The 12195-nt window shown below is 51.2% G+C and overlaps 4 protein-coding genes across 4 annotated transcripts; 2 read left to right on the top strand and 2 right to left on the bottom strand.

Annotated features, from left to right (window-relative positions):
* Positions 1 to 1817: 1817 nt before the first annotated feature.
* LDX57_011720 (uncharacterized protein) lies at positions 1818 to 3119 on the top strand (the record flags this gene model as incomplete). Its single annotated transcript, XM_046093462.1, has 1 exon — positions 1818 to 3119. One exon carries the CDS (start codon positions 1818 to 1820, stop codon positions 3117 to 3119), a length of 1302 nt encoding a protein of 433 aa, XP_045949440.1.
* A 186-nt stretch (positions 3120 to 3305) lies between these two features.
* Positions 3306 to 6376, bottom strand: MCM6 (MCM DNA helicase complex subunit MCM6; the record flags this gene model as incomplete). Its single annotated transcript, XM_046093463.1, has 4 exons — positions 3306 to 3443; positions 3513 to 4487; positions 4545 to 4680; positions 4734 to 6376. The coding sequence occupies 4 exons, from the start codon at positions 6374 to 6376 to the stop codon at positions 3306 to 3308; spliced, it is 2892 nt and encodes a 963-aa protein (XP_045949441.1).
* Positions 6377 to 7508: 1132 nt separating this feature from the next.
* LDX57_011722 (uncharacterized protein) lies at positions 7509 to 7850 on the bottom strand (the record flags this gene model as incomplete). Its single annotated transcript, XM_046093464.1, has 1 exon — positions 7509 to 7850. One exon carries the CDS (start codon positions 7848 to 7850, stop codon positions 7509 to 7511), a length of 342 nt encoding a protein of 113 aa, XP_045949442.1.
* Positions 7851 to 7869: 19 nt separating this feature from the next.
* On the top strand, positions 7870 to 9087 carry LDX57_011723 (uncharacterized protein; the record flags this gene model as incomplete). The annotated part of the gene is made up of 1 exon (XM_046093465.1): positions 7870 to 9087. The coding sequence occupies one exon, from the start codon at positions 7870 to 7872 to the stop codon at positions 9085 to 9087; it is 1218 nt and encodes a 405-aa protein (XP_045949443.1).
* Positions 9088 to 12195: the final 3108 nt, after the last annotated feature.

The following is a 12195-nucleotide window of genomic DNA, read 5'->3' on the forward strand; positions in this document are numbered from 1 at the left end:
AAGCTCATGGCTGGATCAACCATGGTGGTAAGGTGAGGTCATGGTATTGCCCAATGAACAGGTCACGCCGCAGGGCTAGTAGACCTTCTTGCTTCCCTTGGTTTGTTTTTCAAGATTACAGACCGCGAGTTCATGACTGGGAATTGATTCTGCAAGGAAGGATTGAACAGGCTGAAAGACTTGGCTGCCTCCCTCTTGCTGTGTGAGTTGGCAAGGCTAAACTTAGCCATTTCTAAAGACCCCCCAAATGGAAAAGCTAACTTGACAATAGCGTCAACAATCACCCACGTTAACCGCAATATGGAAAAGAAAGCAAAGCAAAAGCTCCCAAAGTTCAAAGGGGAGAGGTGAAACAATTACTACCTCAATAAGTGGCTCCTAGAAGTACTTGCGGTTGTCTTTAGCACCGCTTGCTTTCTCACAATCTGTGACATCCTCCTAGCCTTCGGTAATGACACTCGACCCAAGCTTCCGTACAACTTATCCTTGAAGGCCATTATCTCGGTGCTCGCAACCGTCGCAAAAGATCACTGCTGTTCATGATCGGAGGGGGGGTCGTGAGCCAAACAAAGTGGACCTGGTTTCGCGGTGCCCCCAGACCACTCCTCGAGATGTAGGCCTTTGACAGTGCCAGCCGAGGGCCGTTCGGGTCGCTCAAGATGCTGTTCCGGAAGAAGCAGTCTATAGCATATTTTGGGCGGGAATCATCGTTCTGTTCCTTGTCTTTGACCCGTTCATTCAGCAAGTGGTGAGGTACTCAACTCGATCCGCCCCGTGAGCGGCGTTGCAATCTGTCGTGATCGTGCAGTGGCTCTGATTGATCTTCCCTGGTCTACTAGTTCTTTCTGGGATTCTTTTCTTCATTCTTGGCCTGCTCGCAAACAAGAAGGTCATGATAACCGCGTGGAAGTCGTCTGTGACAGCGTACTTTTATTATGGCCTAGGAGACGTGGGCCCTAGCGATTACACGACCAGCGGTAAGATGGAAAGAACAGCCGGTGACACTCATGTGCAACTGCTATCGTCCGACGAGGACGGGGATCTAAAACTAAAGGGGAGAACGACGGCAACAACGTAGATAAAACACCCTCGTCAGTGGATTATAGACATTTATGACTTGGATGTTCGAAACTGTTAATGTCTTATGCTCGAGCCGAAACACTTCAATGACATAGTCATTCCTAGGCGCCTGGCTCTACATAAAATCCTATCATTATCCTATCAACTCTATTATAGATAATAGGATTAACATATGGAGGCTAATCGAAGACATCACCCATGATATCATTGTTCCTGCTAACAGCCACAATGCATACGACCTCATCCACGCGAGACCAGAACCAGAACACTCGCGAGTCATGGACATTCTCACCTAGCATGGTTCCTAATCCTCCCCTGTCCATTCTCCAGTTCCCCTGTCTGAACTAGAAACTAGTAGCCAATGACCACCGTCGTTCAACTATAATTAGCGTCACGGCTGCATCTCGCGTCGACAAAAGCCCCAAACCCCTGTAGAAAACTACGAACCCCTCTTTTCGTGAGACCCCCTGGTAAACACAGCCTCGAGGCCCTCGTCGTTCTTCCAGCCCATCTGATTTAGCGTCCTCGCATTCCTATTCCGAGGACTGTGGTATGGCTATGTAGTCGTGACGCAATTTCCGTGCCGACTGGGATCATGTACAGCCCCAGGCAGCACAAATCGATATAAATAAAGCCTTGATCCCTTCCCTCTAGACCCAAACACCCATCTTATCATATCCCATCATCGCCATACCCCACCGAAACAAACCGACACAGTACCCACGTACCCAACCATCATGTCTTTTCAAAACCACCACCGCCCCATCGCCTACTCTTCCCCATTCATCCCCCCTCTCTCCGACATCATCGGCCTCGAACCAGAAATCGATAGACGCTGCGCCGGTCTCGCCCCCTCACAAGGTCGTCGGTGTCGCAACCACACGAACCAAAACGGTCGCAGCTCGGCGATGATGCTTCTGCACCAGGGCACTAAGGACCTTCGCGCTGGTCGGAGTATCGATACCCTTTTGGCAGAACTCGGTCCGCATGTTCTGTGTTGGCGGCATAAGGATCAAGCTTCGGGATTGGAGAGGATCTGGAGGGGGAAGGTCAGGGCGTATCTGGATGAGCGGGGGGCTGTTGCTGCTGCTTCTTCTTCTACGGCTTCTAGACGCTCGACGGCGTCGACGAGACAGGCGAGGCCGGATGGGTCAGCGAGGCGAGCAGAGCCAGCGAGGCTTGAACCCCTAACTATCGCTCGGGGGTCCGCTAGAGACAATACGAGTATCAACGACCTGACCGTCCTGATCGACCAAGCCCTTCGGATCAATATTGACTTGAGAAGACGTGTCGAGGAGGCTCGAGGTGAGCTATCAGTTACTGCTGCGCGCTCGTCTCCTCGTCAGCAGGAGAATAGCAGGTCCAGCAGAAGCGCAGTCGTCAACTCCACTAGCGCGAGGGGCAGCACGTCGAGCGGAAACACTCTTAGGACTTCTCCCGAAGAGCGCGTTTATATCACGGCGAGAATACCCTCCACCGGATATGGCAGTTCGTCAGAAATCACAAGAACCGTGCCTCGATCCATGCAGGTGCAGGGACAGGCTCCTGTTAGTCGAACAAGGGCATCAGCTTCTGTTTCAAGCCGGAGTCAGAGTCAGAGCCAGGACACAAGATCAACGACTTCGGATACTGCGGTTCGCAACTCCAGGAGTGCTGGGATTCAGGACCGTCGGGATGAGACTCCACAGGTCAGGCGCCGCAAGGTGGAAGGAGAGTGTGGGGTCTGTTTGTGCGAGTTGCGTGTTCCGAAGCAGGATGACGATGCGGATGATGAAGAGGAGAGCGATCATAGCGAGGATGAGGACCACGATGAGGGTGATAATCAAGACGACAATGACGACGACGATGATGAGCATCAAAATGATGAACTGGCTTGGTGCAAAGCCCGCTGCGGAGTCAACTTCCACAAACCGTGCATCGATCAATGGCTGAAAGTAGCTGGCACGCCCACGTGCCCAGCATGCAGAAGTATTTGGAGTCGCTCAATGATGAATGCGGAAGGGTCTCTTTCTAATTTCGATATCACCGAATGGTTATGATTCGATAAATTATCTATTGCTTATTTGGTTATCATTCACAAGATTTACTCGGGCTTTGCGTCCTCAGCTTCTCTCTCCTATAGTAGATTATCTTCGTTTGATCCCCTCAAGCTAGATGACCAAAATAGACCATAACACGTGGAAACAGTAGCATATGCAATATGTATCATTACTCTTAATCTTATCTTAGGCATTAAACACTAGCTCATCAGCCGCACAGTTGGGATGCAGAACATAAACCGTCCGCTGCAGCTGTTCTCCTTGGGTTTCGTCATTGGCTGTGTCAACCAACCCCTCGCCTCGGATGGGCATCAGAATGTTGTCCTGAAGGGAAGAAGTGGTTAGCATGGTTTTCAGACAGTCTTTCAAGTAGTTAATACTGGGGATACAAACCTTCACCATGCGCTTCAAGACCTTGGCAGACAAGGCACGCTCCCGTTGCAGGTCCTCCTCGGTGTTCAGCTCCGACTCAACCTGCTCGAGGTACCAGACAATCAGGTCCTCCTGCTCGACACCCTCGCCGGACGCCGCCTCATCCTGGCTGAGACGCTGCACGATCAAGTTCAGGATCTTCATGTACTTATCGAACGAGATCTTGGTCTTCTCGCGGGGCTGTTTCGGCTCCTCGTCGGGCACATCCCGCATAGGACTGTCGCCTTCGCCCGTCTCGCCCATTTCCTCATCTTCTTCCCGGTGTTCTTCGGCGTTCTCCTCGTCGTCGACTTCGACGTCGTCTTTCTCGACGGTGACGATACTCTGCCGGAGGAGATCGTAGGCCTCGCGCACAAAGCTAGGTACGATCTCTTCCACGCAGTTGGCCTTGGCAACCGCTTCGGAGAGACGGATCAGGGATTCAAGCTGTCGGACCGTGATGCGGTAAGACGACCGGCCCATGCCACCTTGGGCGTCGTTGGCACGGAGTTCCTTGTACTTCTCAACGAGCAGCGCCTTGGCCTCGTCGGTGAACACCGGTTTGAACGTGCGAGCGAAGCGAATATACCGTTGCAACTGTTCGGTGCTCAACTCGGGCTCCACAGCCTCGTCACGGTTCATGTGCACGTTGACAATGTGGTCCGCCAGATTGCGATCCACCGTCTCGTTGGGTTCATCCCTAATCACGAAGAAGAGATCGAATCGACTCATGATGGGAGCACTGAAGTTCAGATTGGCACGCAATGGCACCTTGGGGTTATACCGACCGCCGATCGGGTTGGCGGCGGCAAGGATCGATGCCCGCGCATTGAGGGTGGTGTGGATGCCGGCCTTGGCGATAGAAATGGTTTGCTGTTCCATAGCTTCGTGAATAGCCACCTGGTCACTGATATCCATTTTGTCGAACTCGTCGATCGCACAGATACCGCCTCCGTTCTAGGAGAGTTAATTAGTATCCCGGGAGAAGGTAGCGTAGGAGATGGTATGACATACAGCAAGCATTAGAGCACCAGCTTCGATGGTGAATTCTCCGGTCTCAGCATCCTTGACAACAGAGGCAGTCAAACCAGCTGCAGAGGAAGCTTTACCACTGGTGTAGACCGCACGAGGATGCAGGGAGCAGATGTATCTGGTGTTGTCAGCGCAAGATCCCAGGACGGTGCCGGTTGATCATGAACTTACTTCAGGAATTGACTTTTGCTGGTCGACGGATCGCCAACGATACAGATGTTAATATCACCACGAAGCTGCATGCTTTCTTGCTCCGTGGTCTTGCTGACACCGCCGATCAGCTGAAGAAGCAAACCCTTCTTGATTTGCCGGTGACCGTAAACCATAGGCGCAATAGAATCCACGAGGCGGGAATATATGTAGTCGGAATGCACCAGTTTCTTCATATCCTCAACTTCCCAGGGAGTTAGGCTCTGAAGGAGCGCCTCTTGCGCCTTGTCCTCAGTCACATCCTCGTCCGTGGGGTTCAAGGCGTTGAGAATATTTTGCGCCTGGCCGTTCGCCGGCTGTGATCGCTGACCCGGAGTGGACAGATCGGGAATGACCATACAAGACAGGAAGCCAAGTCGGTAGGTCAAATCTTTAGCGCCAAGAGCCTTAATGCCTGTTACTCCGCCGCCTCCAACCTCACCCGAACGGAGACTGTCGTCGCGGACGGCCTCCGGGCGCACACCAGGAAGTCCCAACTGGCTCACATCGGGAATGACAATCAAAGTACCGGTAAAGATGCACCGCTCACCAGCCCTGGCACGGTCAACCATCTCACCACGCAGGATCACATCCATGGTACGGGGCATGCTGCCGGTGGGGATTTCATGGGACGATTCCTGCAATTTCACCTTCTGCCAATCGACAAAGGTGCTCTTGCCGATATCCAGCCTCCACCCGAAACGATTGCCGCAGACGTTGTTCGGACATTTTGAGGGCTCGGTGTACTTGAACGTCTGCTCCACATCGGGAATGACCGTCTTGCACTGTTCACATATAAACGTTCCCAAGGACAATTCAGGGCGAATTTCCGACGTTCTCGTGACTGTGCCCGACACGGACAGCAGCTTTCCGATCTGGGAGGTCCGTAGCTGCCGGAGTCGAGAAACTAGGGGTAGGTTGTAGAAAGCCAGGGAGAAGAGTTTGTCGCTCTGCTGGTGGCGCGTCTTCTGTCGGTGGGTTTTTTCCGCTTGGTGGGGGTCCAGCGGGTTCTCGCTGGTACTGGCACCGGCTGTCAACATCGACGAGGTCGCCTCCTGGTTCGAAGGATCGATCTCACGATGGATTGCGTAGTATTCTGGTACATATTTGGCGATCAAATTATGCAAGGCTTGTGTTAGGAAGGGATGAAACCGATAGTATTGGTTCGTGATGGCGTCCGCCAGAATCTGGTTATCCAAGGTAGTCAGATGAGCGAAATCGACGTAAAGGGTCGAAAGGCCAAATTTTTGCATGCCCTGAATTTGGGCGATGTAGTATTTGTCGCTGAAAGCTTGCGACGAGGTCGGAGGGGGTGCCGACGATAGCGGATCGTCGACGAAGGTCTCGAGCAATTCTTCGAATGCCTGGCGTACTTTTTCGCCCGCAACGTCGACTACCGGAGGAGGTCCTGGCAGGTAGGGATTTCGGAGTCGGCTGGTGGTCGACGTGCCGTTCTCGGGGACCTGATCATCTGGAAAGGCATGCGCATCGCTCATGGGACCATTGCTTTCGGACGGGGGCTGCGGCCGCGAGCTGGGGAGCTGGTCGGAATGGAGGCGATAATCACGAGGCCCGGTCGTCGAGCCCAGCTCGGACTGCAGGACGGCGTCAAAGAGGGACGACATGGTGGGACGAAGTGCGGCCAACAAACGGCCGCTGAGGGTGATAGAGTAGGCGAAGTGGTGAGATAGGATAGGTTTGGTCTGCGACGAAGGAATGGACGGGAGGGGTTTGTTTGTCGCAATTAAGCAGGCGGGGGTTGATTTCGGGATGGGTGGGATTTCCCGTTGCTGGGGAAGGGAGGAGTTTGGCGATAATCGCTCTTTTGCTCTTTTTGCTCTTTTTTGAGTGGGACGCGTACAGAACGCGAACGCGTCGGAGAAAGGTTCCTGCGACATCCGACGCGTTAAGTGGTTTTCCTCCTGCTTACTTCAGCGGTGAGTGCGCACGGACACCTCCGCCAACTTGCCATGTTGCCAGGATGAACCCTGCCAGTGCATGCAGGCTAGCCGCATCTGGGCAAAGGTCCTCGAGCCCTCCGGCCAAACGACCAAGCGGATCCTTTCCCAGCCAATGACTCGCTTCCTCAGCCATTGATAAACTTTCGGAGTCAAATCCACGGGGGTTGCACTAGTCCCAATGGAGCTGCTGGTTGAGAACTAGAGGTCGGGGTCGTGCTAGGTTGATAAGTGCTAACTGTATCTGCTACCTGCTACTTGACACTTATGCGCCTTGCCCCCCCGTACTGTACGGTACAGTGGCACTCGCCCTTTGGAGTAGATAAGCTTGCTCTCCCCGGCCATGTCTCAATCTGACTACCTTCTCTGCCTAACCGGCTCAAAAGTCGCCGTTTTGTCTTCAAGCCACGGTCCTGCAATGACGCCCTCAATGCAATTGTCGTATTCATTGGCGCCTTCCTCCTGATCGTGACCTCGACATGCTGTCCTGAGGGCCCCTTCTGCCGCCCCCCCCCTCTCCTCCGATTAGTCAGTCGAATCGCATCGCAGAGAGTTCCTCTGCCCATCTAGCAATGTCTGCGGGCAGTCACCCTTCGGCTGAGTTGACACATTCCGAAGCGGCTTCTGATGCGTCTTCACGACTATCCGGGCAAGGTCGGTGGCATTGGCCCCTAATTCTTATGGCTGTCTCCCCTGTTCTCGTCCACCCCAAACTGACCAGTCATTTCGTGCGATAGGTTCGCCTGACGAGGCTCATCAGAGTCCCGTCAAAATAAAAAGACGAAAATACCCTTCTTCATCAGAGAATAATTCCGCCAAAAACCAACTTTTCTACTTTGTCGACTCCAACTCCTCGTCCCGGGAAAAGCGAGCACATGTAATGCGCCACCATGTTCAGGAGAAACGCAGACAGCGCAAGCATTCCCATCCCCGCAGAGACCTTCTCGGACGTTCGCTTCACTATTTCCCCTGGCAACATAAAACATTGGACTTGGAGGACGAGGACTTTGACTTCAACGAGCCCGTCGGACCTCGGGAAAGCCCAGATCGGATTGAGTCGGTGGCGGACGACAAGGCCTTGGTATGTGAAACCGCCATTCCCGTCGTCGCATTGATTCGCAATTGCCGATGACAATGCCATTGAACAATGTCTATTGATTATGATCGATGTCCGTCTGATTCAATCTTCAACTGCTAATCCTGTTGGGTCACAGGTCCCCGCCGGGTTTCCGATGCTGAAATCCGCTTCCTTCCCCACAGATGACCCACGTCCCGTCTCGCCCGTCAGTTTACTCGATGCCTCCAGAAAAGATCCTTTCGACAGTTATCCCGTTTTCTGCTCCAAAGCCGATCTTGAACTGGCCGACTATTGGACCAACCGACTCACTTACTGGTCTGGCCAGAATAAATATGTAAAAAATCAGATCTTCCGCACAGCAATGAGCCATTCGCTAGCATTCCAAGCTGTTATTCTCTCATATTGCGCCCGCTGGAAACTTCAGTTGTATAACTTATCAAGCAGTAACGAAGCCGACACTCATGTGAAACAGGTAACAAGCGATATCGACAAGGCTTTAACGGGATCCTTCCCCATTAACGCAGACAGCCTTGCCATGGCCATGACGGGGATGGCGCTCCAGGAAGAGCGCTTCGGGACGAAAGAGAAAGCCAGAGGATATGCGGACCAGGCCGTCCAAATCCTGCGGTCCCGAGCGGGGGCCAGCAACGCCGTCGAGGTCTTCTTACACTTCGTGCGATACCTTATGATCCCGCCTCCAAATCCCTCCGGAGGCGACGAGAATCAGCAATGGCTTACCACGTTTCTTCGCGGCGCAGAAGAGCTCATGTTGGAGCACAACACAAGAGCATATCTTTCCTCCGTTCCTCAGCGCCATTCTGCTTTTCAAATGGATAGCCCTCTATTTCCTTTACTCTCCAGCGGACCGCGCCCTTCTCAGATCCCCGAAGATTCACGCATGTACGTTGTCCGGAATGCGCCAACCCAGGAACTCACCCGCACCGCGGCTTTGATTTATATCACGGCAACGCTCTGGGATTTCCAAGATTCTCCAAGCAAGACCGGACGCTTCCTCAACCATCTCTGCACCATCGCCAAAGACCACGAACTCGATCGACACCCGGCCTGCGAGACTTTTATCTGGTTGCTATTAGAGGAGAGCTATGATCTGGACTTGAAAGATCCCGAGCGAGGCTGGTCCACCGGCGAGTTGTTGAAGATGCACAAACAGCTGCGACCGGATCTACAGTTCCAGTTCAACGAGATTCTCTTTAGTTTGCTAATGCTCCTGCCTCCCATTCGAGGCATCGACACATTCGAGGAGGAAATCTGTTCGGCATCCGACACGTCCGACCTCTGAACGACACCCCAAAAGCGCAGCGCATTGTCTACCCTCAGCAATTTTTCTTTCTCTTTACTTGGCACGACACGCACAATTCAGCGGTAACAACTAAGCGGTTTGCAGGCAGCCGTATTACAATACACTTCTCTGTCTTGCATGATTGAACCAACTCGGTGCATTTGTACATAGTAGCACTAGTTTTTAGACCGTGAATAAATTAATGGATGACCCTGTTTTTCTTACTCAATTTCAGCTCGTTTATTTGTTTGCTTATTCTAATCTACAGTGCACTGTGTACAGTACGGTGTACTGTATGTGCTATATGCATACGCCGTAAATCTCAAATGAATCTCAGTCTCACCCCCCTTTCCCTCGTCCCTCCCCCCACAAACAAACACGTCTTCGAATTCTCATTGGCCTCGACGCACGGGGATGCGAGACTCGAGGCCCGATATGCGATCGACCTGCATCCGTCTCCCGCGACACAGCATATGGCAGGTCTCGATGCGGTGCGGTGGGCCTGCGGATAGACACGCAGCTTTCCATTTTTATTTTTATTTTTTCTTTCTAATTCGGCTCGACCCCTTGAGTGGATATCTGCATGAGTAAAAAAGTACCGAATGGACACGTTGACCAATAAGCACGATCTTGTCGGCCTTTCTGACTCGAGGGGTGGGGTTCCAGCTGGATCGTTTCCCGTATTCCGGTAAGGGAGCTAGACCTTAGATGAGCCTGGTGAGGGAGTAGGTATGTGTCGGTCGGGGTTTGGGGTTTTGCGCCCCGGCACTAGGTACGGTGTATGTCTCACTGGTGAAACGCGTGGATCAAAAAGTACTGTCTCGGATGGGGTTTGGGTTTGGGCTTTTTACCTAGAAAGGGGGGAGGGGTTGTTTATGGTAGATTTGTTCTACAGGGATGGGGGTTGCTTGGCGGTTGGTGTTTTATTTGTTGGTTCCAATAAGTAGGTAAGGACACTTCTTCAAAGTGTACTTATGCGTAGGATACTCTGGTCAATACTGCAGGAAAAGTCGGCCTATCTAAAAGGCCTTGGAGGAGTAAGCAAACAACCAAATGCTTGGTAGCTTGCCTCAGGCATTCAAAGGCCAACATACTGCCCCAAGCTGGCAACCATGAAAGCATACAGACTTCCTACATAAGCAATTTTCTTGCGACAAAGGAGGTCACCAAGACAATAAAATGCTCGGTAGGGACTAATCCCTATACCGGCTGCTTCAGCCCCTCGCTAAGGCCTTAAATCGGTCAAGATGGGTCCTATACCGCTTACCCCCTTCGCTAGAGATACGGTGTACATGATCTTGAACGAGATAGATCAGATGAATAGTATTATTCTCTTTATTTTCGCTCAAAGCTCATATCACCGGTTTGTTTCATTCTTGGATGTAGTGTATTCTCTAGAACATAACGAACCCTGTTATATATTCCAACATGATCGACCCCAGCCTGGTTGGTTAGTTCGCTCAGGGCATCGAATCAGACAATCCAAATGAGCACAATACCGAATGCCCCAGGAGTAGACATTGACAATGAGACCAGAGAAGGAAATTCAAATCGCTTAGTCCATACCATGATTGCGGAAGTTTAGCTCGCAATCGCCGGACAAGGAAGGCCCTGGTCAGAAGCACTCTTGGCGTTTCCCTACGGCGGATAGCAGCGGCCATGTTGAAAAAACGCTGATTCTCACTAAGGACGTTCACCGATCTCTTTACCGTTCTCGCTTAAAATGTCTTGAAGCCTTTATTTGAATATTGTGTGTTCTTATTTTGATTATTTAAAATATCTTGTTTTTTTGATTCATAAACACTGTTTAGTCGTCTGACAGAACATTGTAGACCCATTGAGATCGATGCGAGGTTGGAATATCGATGTTCATGACAAAAAAAAGATTCAGCGGCGCGACGTTGTGATTGTTTAACACGGAATAAACGAGGCCCAATTCATCAAATCAATCGTAAGTGGAGTTAAGATCGCGCAGCACAGAAAATTGATTGATTATTCAAATATTATGAATCAATACATCATTCGTGTAAAACGTGAAAACCGAATTCAGCGCCGCGACAATTATTATCATGCTAATCTTTAATTGCGCGGACGAATCGTCGTGCAATTCGACTAATAAATATAATTGAAATGTCTGTGTACAACATCTAAACAAGACTTTGCATTTTTATGTGGTGTTCAGGATTAATAGCCACAAAGTGAAACCAAGTAAGTTACATATTAACATATGTATAGTTTCATAATAGAACGAATTAATGACTTTTTATTCTGCCGGCAAATCCATTATAGGATGTTGCTAATTTTAGTAACAAATTGCGTTTTTTCAACATGGCCGCTGCTATCCGCCGTATTTCCCCTTTCCTGCACGATGGAAGTGTCATCGTGAGCTGTAACCAGGCAATAAGAGATCAGGAAGTTAGGAACCAGTCCGAGGGAATAAGCTCGGTTGCAAGAACGAGTCTCAAAATTAGGAACAACAAACTAAACATAGACAAGATAACATGAATCGTAAGAAACCCCACCCCCCCCCCCCAATCTTCATGAAGTCACTACGGTTCCACCCCGGCCGAATTCACAATCGCAAGGAGGCAAGGGGAGCGAGAATGATATCACGCCCATGTGGTTTTCCACGGGAGAAGTCAATAAATTGGGGATGGAGCTGTGGCTTGCCGGGTAATTGCCTAATGTATGAGATAGAGCCGATCGACCCATCAAACAATTGCCCTCCAGACCAGAACGGGGGACCGAGACGGTCCTGCCGCTGCCCTGTCAGTTGATAGATCAGAAGATGAACATAACGCGAGGATGTAAGCGTCATGGATGCTGTCATCGTTTCAGGGACCATGGATTACCCCTGTGGAGATGGACATGGAGATGGGGAGATGGACCGGATGGCTGGGCACATCGCAGTCGGGTCAGGTGCAGACCCGTTCGTGGGGAGGAGGGGAAGAACGGGGAGATAGGGCTGGCGAAGTGAGAGGAAAGACTCAATCTAATTGATCCATTTGGGCTTTAGAATTGGCCCAAACTTCAATGTTTTTGCGTGACAGCCGGATGGGGAGATTGAATGATTGATGATTGATGATTGATTGCCGTGGCTGGGATTCT

The sequence above is a fragment of the Aspergillus melleus genome (genome assembly GCF_016097325.1).
Source record: "Aspergillus melleus strain CBS 546.65 chromosome Unknown contig7, whole genome shotgun sequence".
In the NCBI taxonomy this organism is placed as follows: Eukaryota; Fungi; Ascomycota; class Eurotiomycetes; order Eurotiales; family Aspergillaceae; genus Aspergillus; species Aspergillus melleus.